Source organism: Terrapene carolina, unplaced genomic scaffold, assembly GCF_002925995.2.
Source record: "Terrapene carolina triunguis isolate 2854851 unplaced genomic scaffold, T_m_triunguis-2.0 Scaffold69, whole genome shotgun sequence".
NCBI classification, from domain to species: Eukaryota; Metazoa; Chordata; order Testudines; family Emydidae; genus Terrapene; species Terrapene triunguis.
Genome location: NW_020664420.1, coordinates 11748342 through 11764922, shown reverse-complemented (window position 1 = coordinate 11764922; position 16581 = coordinate 11748342). Strand labels below are relative to the sequence as shown.

At 40.4% G+C, this 16581-nt stretch overlaps 1 protein-coding gene across 1 annotated transcript in view; it reads right to left on the bottom strand.

The window, feature by feature from the left end:
- DCC (DCC netrin 1 receptor) overlaps positions 1-16581 on the bottom strand; it is a 902832-nt gene that overhangs the window by 155692 nt on the left and 730559 nt on the right. Inside the window, exon 13 of the mRNA XM_026649009.1 lies at positions 269-410. Within this exon, the coding sequence (XP_026504794.1) occupies positions 269-410 (142 nt within the window). The remainder of the gene's footprint in view (positions 1-268; positions 411-16581) is intronic.

Here is a 16581-nt window from a genome sequence, read left to right as displayed (position 1 = left end):
GTTGACTCAGTGGTCCGAGAAACCAAACTAGGCTTAAGATGAACAGAGGGAATTTGCTTTCATTAAGGTGATGAAATCCAGGGGACAAAATGTATGAAAAAAAGCATTAAGGAGAAAAGGTAAAAAATATATAAAGATTGTTTCTGTACAGCCCAATAAATGTCACTTGCCAGAAAAGAAATCAATGTTTCCTTGAAGTGAAAATATATTTTATTCCCAAAGCATTTAATTCATCAAAACCTTGCAAAGCTACACCATGAACACTAACCTGTGAACAAGTACCAGAGGTTGTTTGGCTCCAGTGTTTCTATCTCACCCCTGCGGGTAGTCTTTCTGTGTCGGATTTTATAGCCGGTAATAAATCCATTTTGTGTGCCTGATGGTGGAGGTAGCCAACTAACTTTGATGCTCTGTAAAAACAGGAGATGTTAATGTTGAAATTTTTGCAAAAGATGACGAGAAATGGAATCACAAGTAAACAAAAGTGTGTTGGGGGTGGGGAGGGAGAAGGGATAGGTGTCAAGGCTGTTTTTTATAACAACATAGTAGTAATAATTAAAATTAATCAACTTTAGAACAAACAAATGTAATTTAAACCAGGCACCAAATAGGGTTGAAAATATTAAAACAATATCACATCACTAAAACTACCTATTAATTGGCAAAATTAACTATGTGGATGGTTGAAGCTTGGGGAATAAATAGCATGGTCCCTTGCTGGAAAACTCTCAGTTTCAGGAACATTTCATTTCAACAGGCCAAAAGGACGTCTCAGCTCCTTCATACACTTCTGTGATATTACAGCTGTCATCTTCATAGGTGAACATATATTGTGGCTCATCTCCACTTTCTAGTGAACCTCGAAGTTACAAAACCACCCATGCTAGCTGTACAAATATTTAGAGACAGGTTCTCATCAAGAGCTTTCTACTTCGATTAACTTCAGTGGAGTAATTTCTGAGTTATACTAGTCCCCATCAAAAGATCAGTCCCCTTGGCTTTAACCTTATTGCTGATTCTAACACACTAGAGCATTTTAGCAGAATTGTTCGATGAAGTCAACAGCAATAAACTTGATCAAAATTTGTGTAAATACCTTGGCCTGCCTTTTCCAAAAAATGACTTTAATTGTCTCATTTTTGGAGCACCTTAAAAGGAGCCTGATTTTCATAAGTACTGACCACCATATCCTCTGAAAAATAGGTGACTCAAACTGGGCATTCCCAGTACTGAAGTGCCCCCAAATCACTGGTCACTTTTGAAATCTGAGGTAGTTGCTTTTAGGATTCTTTATGATAATTCACTTTACACCATGTTATCAACAGATACAATAAAATCCTCAAAGGCATGATTCTTATCTGAAAAGTGAAATCTGAGCTACCATTTATAAGAGAGCTTTTGTTGTTCATCAATATCTCTTCCCCAGGACCACTGTCTGGGAATTAACTCTTTGTAAGAATCTGGTCACATGAGTACTGAGTGCCTAACTCCCATTGACATCACTGGACAGTTAGGATGTTCAAGACCTCACAGGATCAGGGCCCTATAAAAGTATCTTACCCAGTCTTTAATAGAACCTATGCAACCAGCTTTTGGACAAAAGGAAGAGTAATCTACAGGGCAGTGGATAGTTTGACCATATACAATTAATTATCATCATCGAATTGCTTAGTCCATGCACAAATAAAAGTTATGGCACATATCAAATTAATTATTGCAATATAAAAATCAATTTTGCACATCTACTGCATAGTGATTTATTGGTCCAAATCAATTAGACATTTCAAAATCAATAGGTGGGGTTTTCAATGCTAAATGATGTAATGTAGCAATATGGTAGAACAAGCTGCATTTTTCAATTCAAGGAATGATTGTTTTTTAAAAAATGGATTTAGCAGCTGTGGCTATAAAATTGCATTCATGTAATATGTTTATGGGAAAATGCAACTGCTCAGAAAAGAGATGCTATAAACATGGACATAATGGAGAACATAAAAAAAAAGGCTTCTGAATTCTTTTGGGAGGTTAACAGTAATTCTGTTAACATTTGCTTAAATGAGGGATTTTAGCTCGTATAAATCTGAGCACCCTGTGGGCCCTAAAAACTGCGTGGCACTGTGCCCCTTTGTATAATCCTGTGCATCTTTATCTCCCTTTGAAGTTAATAGTGATGGCGGGCCCTTGAATGATTGGCCCCATAGGAGCAATGGGTTTGATCTCACATTCAAGGTGTAATGCATAAAACAACTTTATAGTTAGACAAGTCCCAGTCCCTTAGAGCTCTACCCAAAGCTGTCACCATTACGGCAACAGTTCACTTTCACCTCAACTCAGTCTCCATGGACACTGCAGCAATGCTTTTTATCAATAGTACTTAACATGTGACCCTTGCTTCTCAAAAATCAATGGCTAAGGCTCTGAAGTGCCTCTTGTCCTTTACTCAGTTTGAGAGAGAATAGTAATTACTCGTACTTTAATCCTTTATGTTTTATAGAAGGGACAATTTACTGAAGGAAAATATTTCACTTCTATTGTACCAGGATTCCTAAGGAAACCATAAAAAGATTCGGCTATCGTGCTTGTTTTATGAGCCTTCTAGGCATGGCTGCAAAGAAATTTTAATAATGCATTGAAAGGATTTTTTTTACCACCTGTGTATTATTGCAATAATTCCACTGTAATCAGACTGTGTCCACTGGCCTGCACTTCTGTAAGGTCATCACCAGCAGCACCGTATGGGTCTCAGCAGCCAAAGATATCATTGGCTTCATTCAGAGCTGCACTTTTGACAGTCAGACCCTATGCTTATTGTGGCACAGCAATGGACATGGCACTACCCCACTCATAACATGTGGCACAGATTAAACGTTATGGTGGAGAGTTGCAGACACATCTTCAAATGTTTTTAAAGGGGCTATTATTTAAGTGATTGCAAACTGCATTGCATGATACACATTAGTGTTAGAAGAAAACGAGCAGGAGGACCCAGAGGCAGAGTTGAGTATTGGCTTCCTTATTGCGATACTTGTTCCCCTTGACCCAACTGTCGAGTAAGCACCGAATTAGTTACAGCACACTCTTTTTGTCTAAGTTAGTATGTGCATGCCTACATCCGGTACAACACCTCAAAAACCCTTACTAAGTAATAAAAACACCCATTCTGTTAGTAAACCCACCCTATCTATTGTGCACAGCATTACGCATATCACACAGCATGTCATATCATACAATTGGGTCGAGGGGAACAAGTATCGCAATAAAGAAGCCCATACTCAAATCCGCCTCTGGGTCAACCTGCTCTTTTTCTTCTAACAATTAGTTTGACTGAGGACCAATAATTGGTAAATCCGTTCAGAAAAAAATAGGTATTGGCCTGAACTTTCATCCAACGTTCATTGTCCTGTTTTATAAACAATGTATACAGGTTGTGTGTATGCTGCAGCTGCTGCTTTTCTTCTTCTTCCTTTTATTTATTTATTTATTTATTTATTTTTGCAATGCTAATGGATAATGAGGACACAATTTTCAAAGAAAAGGTCAACTACACTTTTGCATGTTCATTTACAATTACACCATGTAGATCCACAAATCAGGTAACTGCACCCAGGAAAGGTCAGTTATGCACCTAATTGGCCATTTTTGAGTTCACATACGTACCTGATTTGCACATGCCCTTGTTAGAAAACCTGGCCTTGAAAACTGTCAAAAATGCGGGGAGGGGAAATAGAATTAAAACAAGAGGACTCTAAAGTGAATTTGTGTAACACAATACACAGACACATACAGTTTGTATAAAGTTGGGAAAAAAATAAAAGGAAGAAGAGTATAAATTCAAATCATCTGCTGTGGCCACATCCAATGACTTCATACAACTAAGAGATGGACTATAGCTCTCTGAACACTCTAGGAGCCAGAAACAACTCAGCTCTAATCCCAAATCTAACTCTGACTTCCTACGTGACCTTGGACAATCACTTAACCTATTCATTGAACAGGGCAGGAAACTTGGGCATCAGGAGACCTAGGTTGTATCTTTGAACCTGGACTCCTAGGCAAGCACTTAACTTTTCTTTGTTTCCCTGGGGATAACATTTACCAACTTTTGTAAAATGACCTGAGATGGTTGCATAAAAGGCTCTATTTTAAGTATTATTTCTGCCTCAGACTAACCGTATCTGCCTTTTACCAATATCAACAGCAACATTGTGAAGATTATTTAAAGTTTATAAGGTGTTGTGTATTGTATGCATTAAATATTAATAATAATTTCTGTTCAAATTTTATTCTTTCAAATTGTGTACTGCACATACTTACTGTGCGTTGAAAATTCATAGGAATGTTATGTATTGCACTTTGGTACATATTCAATTTAAACAAAACTCCACTCTCCCTCAAGATGAACTCAATTTAGTGAGAGATTTATATTAAATAAGAAAGTAATCCATCATTATGGAAAGTAGAATTTTCTGGAATAGACTTCGAAGCACCAGTCATTCTGAATTTCTAGTTTAGCCATGCTAGTTCCTTCAAAACCAGCATATTCCAGCATATTCTACCATATTCCAGCAGAGTAATTGCATCCTGTCTACACTGCACAGTACCAGTGTTTTCAGTACTTCTAGGGAATGACATCTAAATGCAGAATACCATTCACAGCAGACACCAGTTACAAATAACTAGAACCTCCTAAACACATTTGATGGAAGATTTTAAGATTAGTTTGACCCATCTTCAGTACTTAAGAAGGAACAAAGGAATTGTCTCATAGGATCAGACTAGTAATAGTAGCCCAGCTACTCCAGTATCCTCTCTCCAACAACGGCCAATGCCAGTTGCTCTAGAGGAAGGCACAAGACATTTTTTATTAGGCTTCAGGAAAAGTCTGCCTTCAGGAAAAATTTCCTAACCAACTCCCAATATTCAGATGCTGCCTTATGCTGCCAAAGGGGAAGAGATAGCTCAGTGGTTTGAGCATTGGCCTTGCTAAACCGAAGGTTGTGAGTTCAATCCTTGAAGGGGCCACTTAGGGATCTGGGGCAAAATCAGTACTTGGTCCTGCTAGTGAAGGCAGGGGGTTAGACTCAATGACCTTTCATGGTCCCTTCCAGCTCTATGAGATAGGTATATCTCCATATTTATTTATATTAAACATGAGGGTTCCAATTTCTCCCAAATCCTTTTTAAAAAAAAATACTTTTAGAACTCATGATAGATTTATTACACCTATAAATGTCCAATTGCTTTTTGAATTCTGCTGAGTTCTTGGCTTCCATGATATCCTGTGCCAATGACTTCCATGGGCCAACTGTGCATTGTGTGAAAAAGTGTTTCCTAGTATTTTAAATTTGCCACCATTCCATTTAATAGAATGTCCCCTTGTTTTTGTAATATCAGAAAGGGTGGACAGACAGTTGCAATCTACCTTTTTAATTACAATCAAGTCCAAGTCTCCTGCATAACCCTACAGTTGTTGAGCCAATCAGAGGAGAAAATGTAGACCATTTCCTGAATCAAGTATCTTTTGAAAAACATGTGGGACTTGAGAAGAAACATAAAGATTATATTTGAGAAAAAAGTATGGTCTTCAGGTGTATTTTAAGGCAAGTTATTGCTTCAGCTTTCTCAAGTAAATGTTTCCTTTTTGCCGGAGAACATGAAAATCAATGTATTATTTGAGCAGTAAGATGTGCTAACGTTGGCATAACTGTAAAGTAATTGATTTTACCAGTAAGTTAACCATCCTGAGGTGAAGTGAAGGCAGCTTAATGTACTGACACTTTGCTACATGTGAATTCTCTCACTTATGGGATAAGATCAATTTCCAAGAAATGCCCATTAGGTTTTATGTATGTGTAATTGGCTTCCATGGGACCAAGATTAAGATTATATGCAAAATCTGAACTCTCTATTTAGAAACCAAACTATGGTAGTCCCTGGAATTGCTGTATGATGCTTAGTAAGAAATAAGTGTGTCTCACTTTGAAAGAGGTCACATGTGCCTCAGTTCTGCGAGAAAACAAATGAAGCCCAAGCATTACAAATGATATCAAGACCCTCAGACTAAATATAGTACTTCAATTGCGTACCCCTGTTATTGTGACTGAAAATCATTTACTTGTACACCTACATTTCCGTCCTTATCTCTATATTGTGGTGTTTAGATGTGCTTGTAATTTTTAGAACTGGGAGCACTGGCTGTTGGGAGTCTGAAAGAACAGGAAACAGGAAGGAAGGGGGAGGAGTTGAGGAGGCTGAGTGAGAGTTACAGAGTGTGCACCAGCAGCTTGGAAAAGAGGTTTCCACTGTAAAAATAAAGTCCTGTTGAAGATTTTTAGTACCTTGCCTGCTTGATACAACATTTTGGCGACAAGGATGGATCTTCTGCCTCTGAACCCACCTGCACCCTTACTTGTACACCTACATTTCAGTCCTTATCTATATATATGCATATAAAAGAGTAACCAAACTACAGAACTCTCAGTTAGGGCCAAATCCTGAATATTGGCCTGATTAACCAGGCTAGGTCCTGAGGCTCATTGGGAAGGTCTGGGTGGAGAAAACTTTTCCTCTGAGGCTGCAAAGCAGCTAAAGAGTTACCCCATGGCCAGTATTGTAGTCTTCAGATTGAAATAAGTCATTTCTCTTTCTCTGGTCACTCCCCTACCTGTGTCTGTGCTCAGAAATCTCCCTGTAGAACTACCTTCTGCACAACACATTGGGGGTTCATCTCCTTCACTGATTCTCCAAACCCATCTCTCTCTCACACACACACACAGAGCAGAACCCCCAATAGTTTTGCTGCATATGGGAACCACCGAACGCATAAGAGGTGAGGGAGGGCAGAATTCACTCCTTATCCAGTTGCTTTCCATTAAAGCTGGTCAGAAAACTTCAGAAGCTGATGGAAAATAGGTATGACATTTTTGTGAACACTGAATCATTTTTCAAACAGTTCTAGCAATTCTGCTTATATATGGAAAGTGATGCAATGGATATAAAGGACCTGAGTTCCGGCAGTGCTGCTGAGACATCAGGGGGAAAAATCAATTTAATTCATGATGTTTGATCTCCATAATAAGAATATTTAACCCACAATGTCTGTCTTGCATCCTGCATTCCACGACATTCACTTGCTCTTTTGTAGAAGAGATCTAGCAGTACAGGTTAAAAAAAAAAAAAGAACAGACCCAAAACTTCACTCTAATCTAAACCCAAACAGAACATTTTTAAAATGTTCCTAAATTCAGATAACTTGCGTTTTCTTCTCACCCCTGAAATCATTGCACGTCTTGACTTTGGCTGGGACTGGAAGTGTTAAGCTATCTTGTAAATAGACTGTTCTCATGGTAAGCCTGGAATATAAAATACATTCCTTCTCACAAGAGAGCCTGTTTGCTCAAGCTTACAAACCCAATATTTAAGACAATTTTGGGGACGCAGGTCAGCTAAGCCTTCCTACTTAGAGGGCGGATCAGAACTGAACCTGTGAACATTCAGAGATTCAATTAGAAGTTCAATCACTAGCTAGATGACTTATGTCCCAGGAACAACACTGTACATACAGAGCAAGACACTACAAGGGGAAGGGGGCACAGTGGGAGGGGTACCTTACTCCATGATACATTATTGCAAATGAAATGTCCTACCTACCTTAACACATTCTCTTGTCCCATTAATATGTGTAAAAGGCAGCGGAAGTTTTATGTTTAATGTTAAAGCTGCATTTCCTCAAATATACTTGCTACTGTCAGATCTATCTCAATCCCCAATCCTCTTCATCATCGCCACTCCACACCTGACTTACTCTGCACCGTTAGGGAAGTCTCTATTGTACAACTAACATGGAAGCTGCAAATTGATTTACCAAACAGGCCTGATGTCAGTGGACAGTTGGCTTGGATTCCAGCAGTTTTGAAGTCCCCAATCATGTTGTTTTTATTAAACCACTTTTGCTCCATTGTTCTTCATAACAAAAAAATTATACTAGGGTTTTTACAGCATTCAGACCCTTCCAGTGTGTTTAGGGTATTTCTCTTCTGCAAATATTTCCCCAAAGAGATCTCCTATTAAAATTATGCTGTCAAATATTCAATACCATCTCAAAACCACAACCTTAAAAAAAATCAGGAAAAGGAGACTGATATAACACCTATGGACCTCTTCATGGTTCTCCTGAGTGGCCCAGCCTGGAAAGCTGGTGGGATTTTCCAAAGTGCAACATTGGCTTAACTTTAATTGTATCTTGATTATGCAGTTACTAAGGGGGAGGGGGGCATAACCATATACATGTGTCTAAAGAGTTTAAACAACAAGTAAAGAGAAGAATTATTTAGGGTGGCACAAGACAGTATAACTAAGAGTAATGGGATGAAATTAAGTATGGGAAAAATCATTTCTAATATTCACCCCTTATTTTCTATGCTTCTGTGGTACAATTGCAGTTATTGCATATGCAATGATATATTGGTCATTCAACTAACTAAATAAAAAAACCAGTGAATATTGCTCTCATTCTTTCTAAACTAGCCTACTTTACTATTGTATTTAAATATGATGTGGGTAATAAATATGTATAACTCAGTGAAGTACCCCTTGGAGATAAAAAATATAGCATTAGAAATACTATCTAGCTGGTTGGGAATTTTTCAACATTTTTCCCATTAAAAAAAATGCTGAATTGTTGAAAGCAAAACTTTTAACGGGAAAGGGTCAGTTTTGATTAATTTCCTGTTTAAAAAAATTTAAAATAGTTTTGAAGTTGTCAAAATGGAATGTTGACATTTTCTAAATGAAAAGTTCCAGGTTTTTTTTGGGGGGGGGAGGGGGGGGAGGGGTTCAAAACAACTTTTCATTTAGAAATTTAAGAAAATTTAGTAAAATAAATAAATAAATAAATAATAAAGGTCAAAACTGAAGTGAAACATTTCAAAACTGTTGAAACAAAATGTTTCAATTGACCCAAACTGATTTCCAATTTGCAAAAATTTTCAAGATTTTGACTTTTTGTTCCAATTTGGGATAGGAAACTTTTTGAAATCTCAAAATTTTCCAAAGAGAGGAAAACCATTTCCTACCCAGCTCTAATACTATATCACAACAGAGGTAAAATATTACTTTTCAGTATGAACGCCTTCCCTTCTGACTCAGGTTCATTTATTCCAGTGATATTTGCTTCTTCCCCCTCTTGTCAGTATTCTAGCTTCCAAATGGCTATAAACATGCGGACTAATTAACCCCCCATAAAGGCCAATCAGCAAATTGACATTGATACTGACTGCAGTCTCCTGGCAAAATAGGAATTCTATCATTGTTTATTGACTGTCACATTGCATATGTAATGGCCCTGGCATTTGCCAACTCCAGACGTACAGGGACAGCAAAACCATTTGCAGAAAGCTGCTTGTTCTCATGCAAATAAACCTATTAAAATTCAAACGCCCATTCAACAGCCAGTCAAGCCAGTTCTGATCTACAGTACCAATTTTATTCATATGAACTGGAGTGGGCAGGGCCATTGATGCTGATTTTCAGAGCCAATTTTATTCTCCTAAAACTCTGTAATATTCCACACCTGTAAAATGCTCAAGTCAACTTTCAGAATACCAAGAGGCATTTCTCTGTTCCAAGGTCCATAGTCAAGTATCAATACTTCAACTGAGTTTTCAATTACAGATGCAATAATTATGCATTTGATTGATTAACAATTAGCAGCACCTGTAGTTGGCTATCATTTAATTACTGATTACACTAGTGCTGATTACTTAAATGATATCTGCATGAGAGCCCTATGATTAACAGTTTATAAAGCAAAGGGCACAACAATTCCAAAATAATTAGGCTATTAAGATTCAGATTAAAACCAAATCTCTAAATATTTCAGAGAGATTTCCATTTTAAACAATAGTAATGTTCTTTTCCTTAATTATGCAGCACAGATCTGAGGAGCTTCTAGCAATTGCTCGAAGGGAGCTAATTTCCTGCTTCTCCCTGGCATATGGAATATGTAAGTTGTCCATCGGAGCAAAAGACAGAACAAAAATAAACAAAAACAGTGGACCCCGCCCCTTCTCATTTTGTTTATTAAATATTCATACTTCAGCAATGAGAGGTTTGATTTTTTTAAATAATGCATTCTGTGATGCTAGCTGACCAGGTGCTAGCTCATGCCAATGTCCCCAAGTCTTAATGGAACACTGAAATCAGTCGCACCTGTGTGTGAGTATTGTTAAATTAGATAGTAGAATGATACGAATGTGTTTAGTGTTTACACTTTACGGAATGCTTTTAAGTTGCTGCCTGCATTCATCTCACTTGTAACATCTGTATCCCACATTATAAAATAATATCTGAGGGTTTGCATTGTGACCCTCTGTCACCATGTAAATCACTAGACAGGAAAGAGACATTAACTAGCGTGAAATGCCGATCTCCAACAGAAGGAAGGCCCATCAACACCAGACGGACTAGAGTGGAACATTAAAGAGGACAAAAGACTTTGTTGTTTACCCCCATGAAGATGTGTCTTGCAAGTGAATTCCTCCCATCAGGTGAATTTGCAGCTCAAAGCAGAATGGGGAAGGGAATAAAAAACTCTAACAAGGAGGAACTGTGTCTTATTACTGTTTGGACTCTGAGGGGCAAGATTTCTGGGCATAAGGAAGAGATCCCCAGCTCCTTAGCCTGGGTTAGCCCTAAAGGACATATAGTGCTTACTTATAGAAGCTTCAATTACCTTCTGAAACTTAAGATTCAGACTCATTTTTGTACGCAGGTTTATCTACTTTAGCCTTGGAAATAACTCATTTCCATTTCCTATTAATAAATCTGTATATAGTTTATTATAGGGTGGCTACAAGCATCATTTTGGGTGTGAGATCTAAGGTGCAGTTGACCTGGGGAAAATGACTGGTCTTTTGGGACTGGAAGTAACTGGAATATGGAATCACAGTGTAAAGGACCATCTATCAGAAAGTTAGGCTTACCTCAGTGGCAGATCGGAGAACACAAGGGAACTCTCTGTGACTCCATGTTAAAGTTGTTACAGTGCCTGAGGAGTTTACAGTTGATAATTGCTTGGTAAAATCTAAGTGTAGAACTCACAACCAATTTGGGGTTTGTGCCCTGGTTCTTAACAGTATGCCCTGAGGTTGGTTCTACTGCTGTTAAGCCACTGCAAGACAGCTTGACATATTCATCAGTCATTCCTTTTCCAAAGTGCTCTTGATTTCTCTGTCATCACAAGAAAAACCAGGTCACTGTGACCACATTAAATGAATGAGAGAGTTCTGCAGAAGTCTACAATTTACTACTTATATAAGGCTTGATTCTGCACTCTTGCCTTATTCATACTGAGTAGTACCTCTCTTCACAAATAATCCCTGATGAGTGCTACTCAGTGTGAATAAGAGTGCCAGAATCTGGCCTCTAAAGGTTATGGCACCAATCCTGTTCCTACTGAAGCTGAAGTTAAAACTTCCACTGACTACAGCAGTGCAGGACTGAACTTTAAAACTCACAGTTGTACTCTCTCTTTTCATTGCTTTAGTTGCTGCTTTGACACTGACTGTGTGTGACCTATAGAAAGTCACTTAACCTCTACTTGTCCCAGTGCAGCTGTGTGCAAAATGGGTATAGTAAGTAATTACATACCCCCATAGGTTGTTGTGAGGCTTATTTAGTGACGGTTTGTCAAACATGTTGAGAACCTCAGATGTAACATGATATAGAAGTGCAAAGTATGACTATCATTATTATTTACTTATTAAGGCTACGAATCTGTCATGGGGTCACAGATTCCATAAGTTTCCGGGATCTCTGTGACTTCTGCAGAGGCCGGTGCATCAGGCCTAGGGGGCCGCCAAGCATCTCAGGCAGTCCCTGGGTCAGTCGCACCGGCTGGTGCTACGGCAGTCTTGGGCCACACACCCTCCTGCTCCAGAAGCAGCAGGGGTCCCGGTCTGCGTGCCATCATCTGTGCCCCCCAAACACCAGCTGGGGGACCCAGGCTGTGTGCCGCTGCCCTCCCCCCCGGCACCAGCGGGGGTCCCAGGATGCATGCTGCCAGAGCACACGCTACCTACACCAGCACCCCCTGGCAGCTTGACTAGACCCTTCGCTCCTGCCGACACCTGAGGCTGAACCATCCTGGCCCCACGCTGAGCTGCCTCAGGAGCTACTTGGAGATGGCAGCAGAGCTTGGGCTCCTACCACAGGCTGCTTAGTAAAAATGGCTGGCAACAGGCCACCACTGCACCCTCCCAAGAACCAGCACCCCAAGAATTTGCATCCCACCTTCCCCCACAGCCCCTCCCCCCCCGCAAGCCAGCTCTGAGTTCTCAGCATCCTCCCTCCCCCATGGGCAGCATGCAGGGAGTCCTGGAGAGTCAGAGCCTTCTCCACCAGCTGGCAGCAGTAGCAGCTCGAGCTCCTCTGCCACTGCATGCATGGCAGCTTTGAGCTCTCGAAGGAAAAAAGAAGCCACATAACTTGCATCAGAGCAGCTGACTGAGGACAATCTATACTGGCAAGAGAGATGGATGGGGAAGTCACTCTGCAGGAGGCAGCTAATCAATGAAGAGGCAACGTTACAGGTGATGTGTACAACTGCTGCTAAAGTGCTCAAAGATATAAGAACATGAGGCCTAGGAGAAGGTGACCACATCATCAAGCCTGAGGCAACCAGAAAGCACCTTATGACTGGAAATGGGCAGGAATAATTCCAGACTATTGCAGTTTAACAGCTGTTATGAATGTGTGGTTTTGAGAATGAATGTGCAATTACACATTCACACTGTGCAAACTCATAACGAAGATAGAAACGGATTTCCTACCCAACAAGACACTTCACATTTCTTTTAAAATTCTCTTAAGAGGTAACATTTCATATGCCAGGGTCCAAGAATACCATTAATTCCTATTGACCTCCATAAGAACTACTGATATCCTCTGGAGAAACAAAGATGGGGAATGACAGGGCCCCAGAAGTTAATAATTAAACCTTACAGACACAGGCGCCGGCTTCCTCTGGGCCCTGGAGGTGCTCAACCCCCATCCAGTTCTGCCCTCTCCCCCGAGCACGCTCCGTCCCCACTCCTCCCCCTCCACTCAGCTCCTCTTGCACACCGCAGACCAGCTGATCGTGGCAGACAAGAGGCGGTAGGAGGGAGGAACGGGGAGGAGTTGACCGGCAGGGCTGCTGGCAGGCGGGAGGCGCTGGGGGAGGTGATGGGGGGAGCTGGCTGCCAGGGGGTGCTAAGCACCCACTAATTTTTTTCCGTGGGTGCTCCAGCCCTGAAGCACCCAAGGAGTCGGCGCCTATGGTTACAGATATTCTTGGGTTTGCATATGAACCAGTTTGTTTATTTCTACTCCAGTCCCTTCCCCTCACAAATGATAACTGACTCCTGTCCACTCTTAACATACCATTGTGCACAGGATTGGCCTTAAACTTTTTGGGAGGAGCTTGGGGGATGAAAGAGTCTGACTGTAGGACAAGTGGAACCTAGGTGTGTGTGCTGGGATCTGCATATCGTTTCTGAAATTTAGAAAAGTGTTTCAATGGACAATCCTCAAAACAAGCTGGGTGGTTTGTGTACTAAAATTCACCTGAATGTGCATTTATTAGCACTGCTTTACAAATATTAACTAAACAAACACCACAACACCCTTGGGATTGGTATAGGAGAACATCCTCCTCCTGTAACGGGAAAAACTAAGGCAGGAAGTTTTAGTGACTCAACAAAGACACAGATGGAGTCAGTGTCAGAGATGGAATTAGACAGTACTCGGAGAAGACAAATGTTCGTATTTCCATGGAATCATGGATTTTAAGGCCAGTAGGGACGATTATAAACCTGTAGTCTGACTTCCTACACAACACTGGCCATAGAATTTCACCAAGTCTTTCCTACATCAAGCCCATAACTTCTGAGCTAGAGCACCCGTTTCAGAATGACAGCTTTTCCCAGCTGCCCATGGGTCAAATTCACCCTGCACAGAATGCCAACACAAGGCATCTGCAACACTTTTAGACCTCAAAGTAGTGCTTAAGTTGGACTTAAGTTGTGCATAGGCCTTTTGTAGACCCCCTGCTTGAGGGTGAATTCTATCCTATGTGAATAGTTCACGTGAGCTTAATTTTGAGGTTCTTCAGCTTTTATGAAGTTCTTACTCAAGACTTTAATGTCAAGGGGAATTTTACTTAGCGAGTCGGTCCTTGCTCAAGGTCTTTTGAATTTGGTCCAATTACTTCGGTGGGGTTTCCTGGCATGGGTGTGTAAAACAGAATGCAGCACTGAGCTATGCATGACTTTTTGACAGGCATAAAACCCCATGCTTTTCAATACACTGTTTTTACAACTTGAAACCCACAGTGACTATGGGAAGAATAAGTCCTCTTTGTTACTGCTATTCTCCGATTTCTCTGTCCTGTGTTTTATACAATGTTCTTCATATTATGCTACGATATTATAGACATTGGAAATAAAAGACTTCTCAGACATTGGTAAAGATAGACAGGCAAGGACCAAGCCTCTGATACCATCTAAAATTAAAATGTGAAGTTGGCATTTTGGTGAAAAATGAGGGTGCTCAGCCATTTTCCCTAGAGTAAATCAGAATACATTAATCCGTATCAAAGAGCAACTGACAATCCCACCTAGGGTCTCATTTCCCCAACACAGTTTTATTATCTTAGCATTTTAAATCCTGCTCACAGTTCTCTTCTCCACATTTTGCACCCCAAGGCTGATCTTATTCATAAATTCTGATTGATCTTTATCTATTCTTTTGCTCTAAGCTTTCTGAATTCTATAAAACATTGGCTTTTTAAACTAAAGTACTCCAGCTATCACATATCGCCTTAAATATCTCTGGCTGCAACCAGCTATGAAAATACATGATCTTTAATAATTATCTTAGTGTTGATCTCTATATTTTCATCTTTAAATTTTCGGTGCTGGAGGGTCCTGTAATTATCCTGGGCACCAGACACCAAATTCATCTAGAAAAGGTAAATGACTAGAAGTTACTAGACAATGCAACACATTATATTGATTTTTAGGATTAATGACTATGGTCATTCAGCACAGGTCTTTAAATTGTGCACCCACTGGCATCTGTTTAATTATTTTCCTCCCCTGCTTCTTGTGCACATTCAATAACATTAAGCAGAGTTCTTAAAAAAATCAACTTTGCCATAAAAATAGATTTTACTTTTTTCCCTTGAACTGAATATCTTTTATAGCTGCAGGGAAAAAAACAAAACAAAACCTCTTCAGCTGAAAAAATAAAGGGAATATGCCCCAATTACAAACCAATTACACTTATAAAAAACAAAGTCAGACATTTGAAAATACATTTCACAAGTCATCTTTTCATTTTTAATGCTGGTTGAAGAGGAGCAATTTGAGAAGGCAAACAAACTTGTACAGGACTTCTTTAGCTATCAGCTAGATGTTGATGGTATCTTTGCAGACAGTCTTGTATCCATTAAGCAAATATATTCTACATATCTGCAACTGATGTTCATACAAATTGTGAGAACACAACCCTTTCTGTCCATCTGGCTCAGTTCTTTATATGGCACCAATCAATGTAGTATGTACGCAGGAACAATTCTGCTTCCACTGAAGTCAATGGGAGTTTTGCCATTGACATTAACAGAAGCTGGGTTTTCAGGGTTGCCAGGTGCCTGGTTTTTGACCCAAAAGTCTGGTAAAAAAGGGGACCTGGCAATGTTCGGTCAGACACCAAAAGTCTGGTTGCCGCCTGCGCGGGGGGGGAGGGAGGGGTGTTGGAAGGTACCAGCTCATCAACCTGTGCCAGTCTCTGCTCAGCCAGGGGCCACCTCCTGCCTGCATCTCGTGGACAGACAGCAGGCTGCAGTTCCCGTCCCAGCCCTGGAGCAGAGGGAGCCCAGTTGGGGAGCGCAAGGGAGGTGGAAAGGATCGAGCGACAAGGAAGGGTGGGAGGAGGAAGAGGAGTGAGCAGGAAGAGGCAGACTGGGAGCTTGTGGAAGAGGCGGATTGGGGGCGGGGTCTGTTTTTCAGCAATTAGAAAGTTGGCAGCCCTAACTGGGCTTTCTTGGATTAGCACTAAAATAAGCAAATTTGAGGGATCTCTCAATATAAATATTTGAAGTAGGAAGCAGAGTTGGAAACTAGAGCCAGGCTTTTCAAAAATAAGCTAAAGTTAGGCTCCTAAAATAATAGCCTGGGCTTTCCAAGTGGTGAGCACCCACAGCTTCAATGGGAGTGCTGGATACTCTACACCATTGAAAATTGTGACTTAATTGGCATTACAGAGACTTGGTGGAATACCTCCCAGACTAGAATACAGGTATAGCATGTTCAGGAAGGACAGCCAGGGGAAAAAGGGAGGAGATGTTGGATTATACAAGCTTGTTCAGAGGTCCAGAAAGAGGTGAGAGAAGGACTAGTTGAAAGTCTCTGGGTGAACATAAAAGGGTAAAAAACAGGGGCAAGGTCATAGTAGGGGTTACTATCATCCACCAAATCAGAAGGAGGCGGCAGCATTTCCAGAACAAACAACAGAAATATCCAAACCACAAAACCTGGTAGT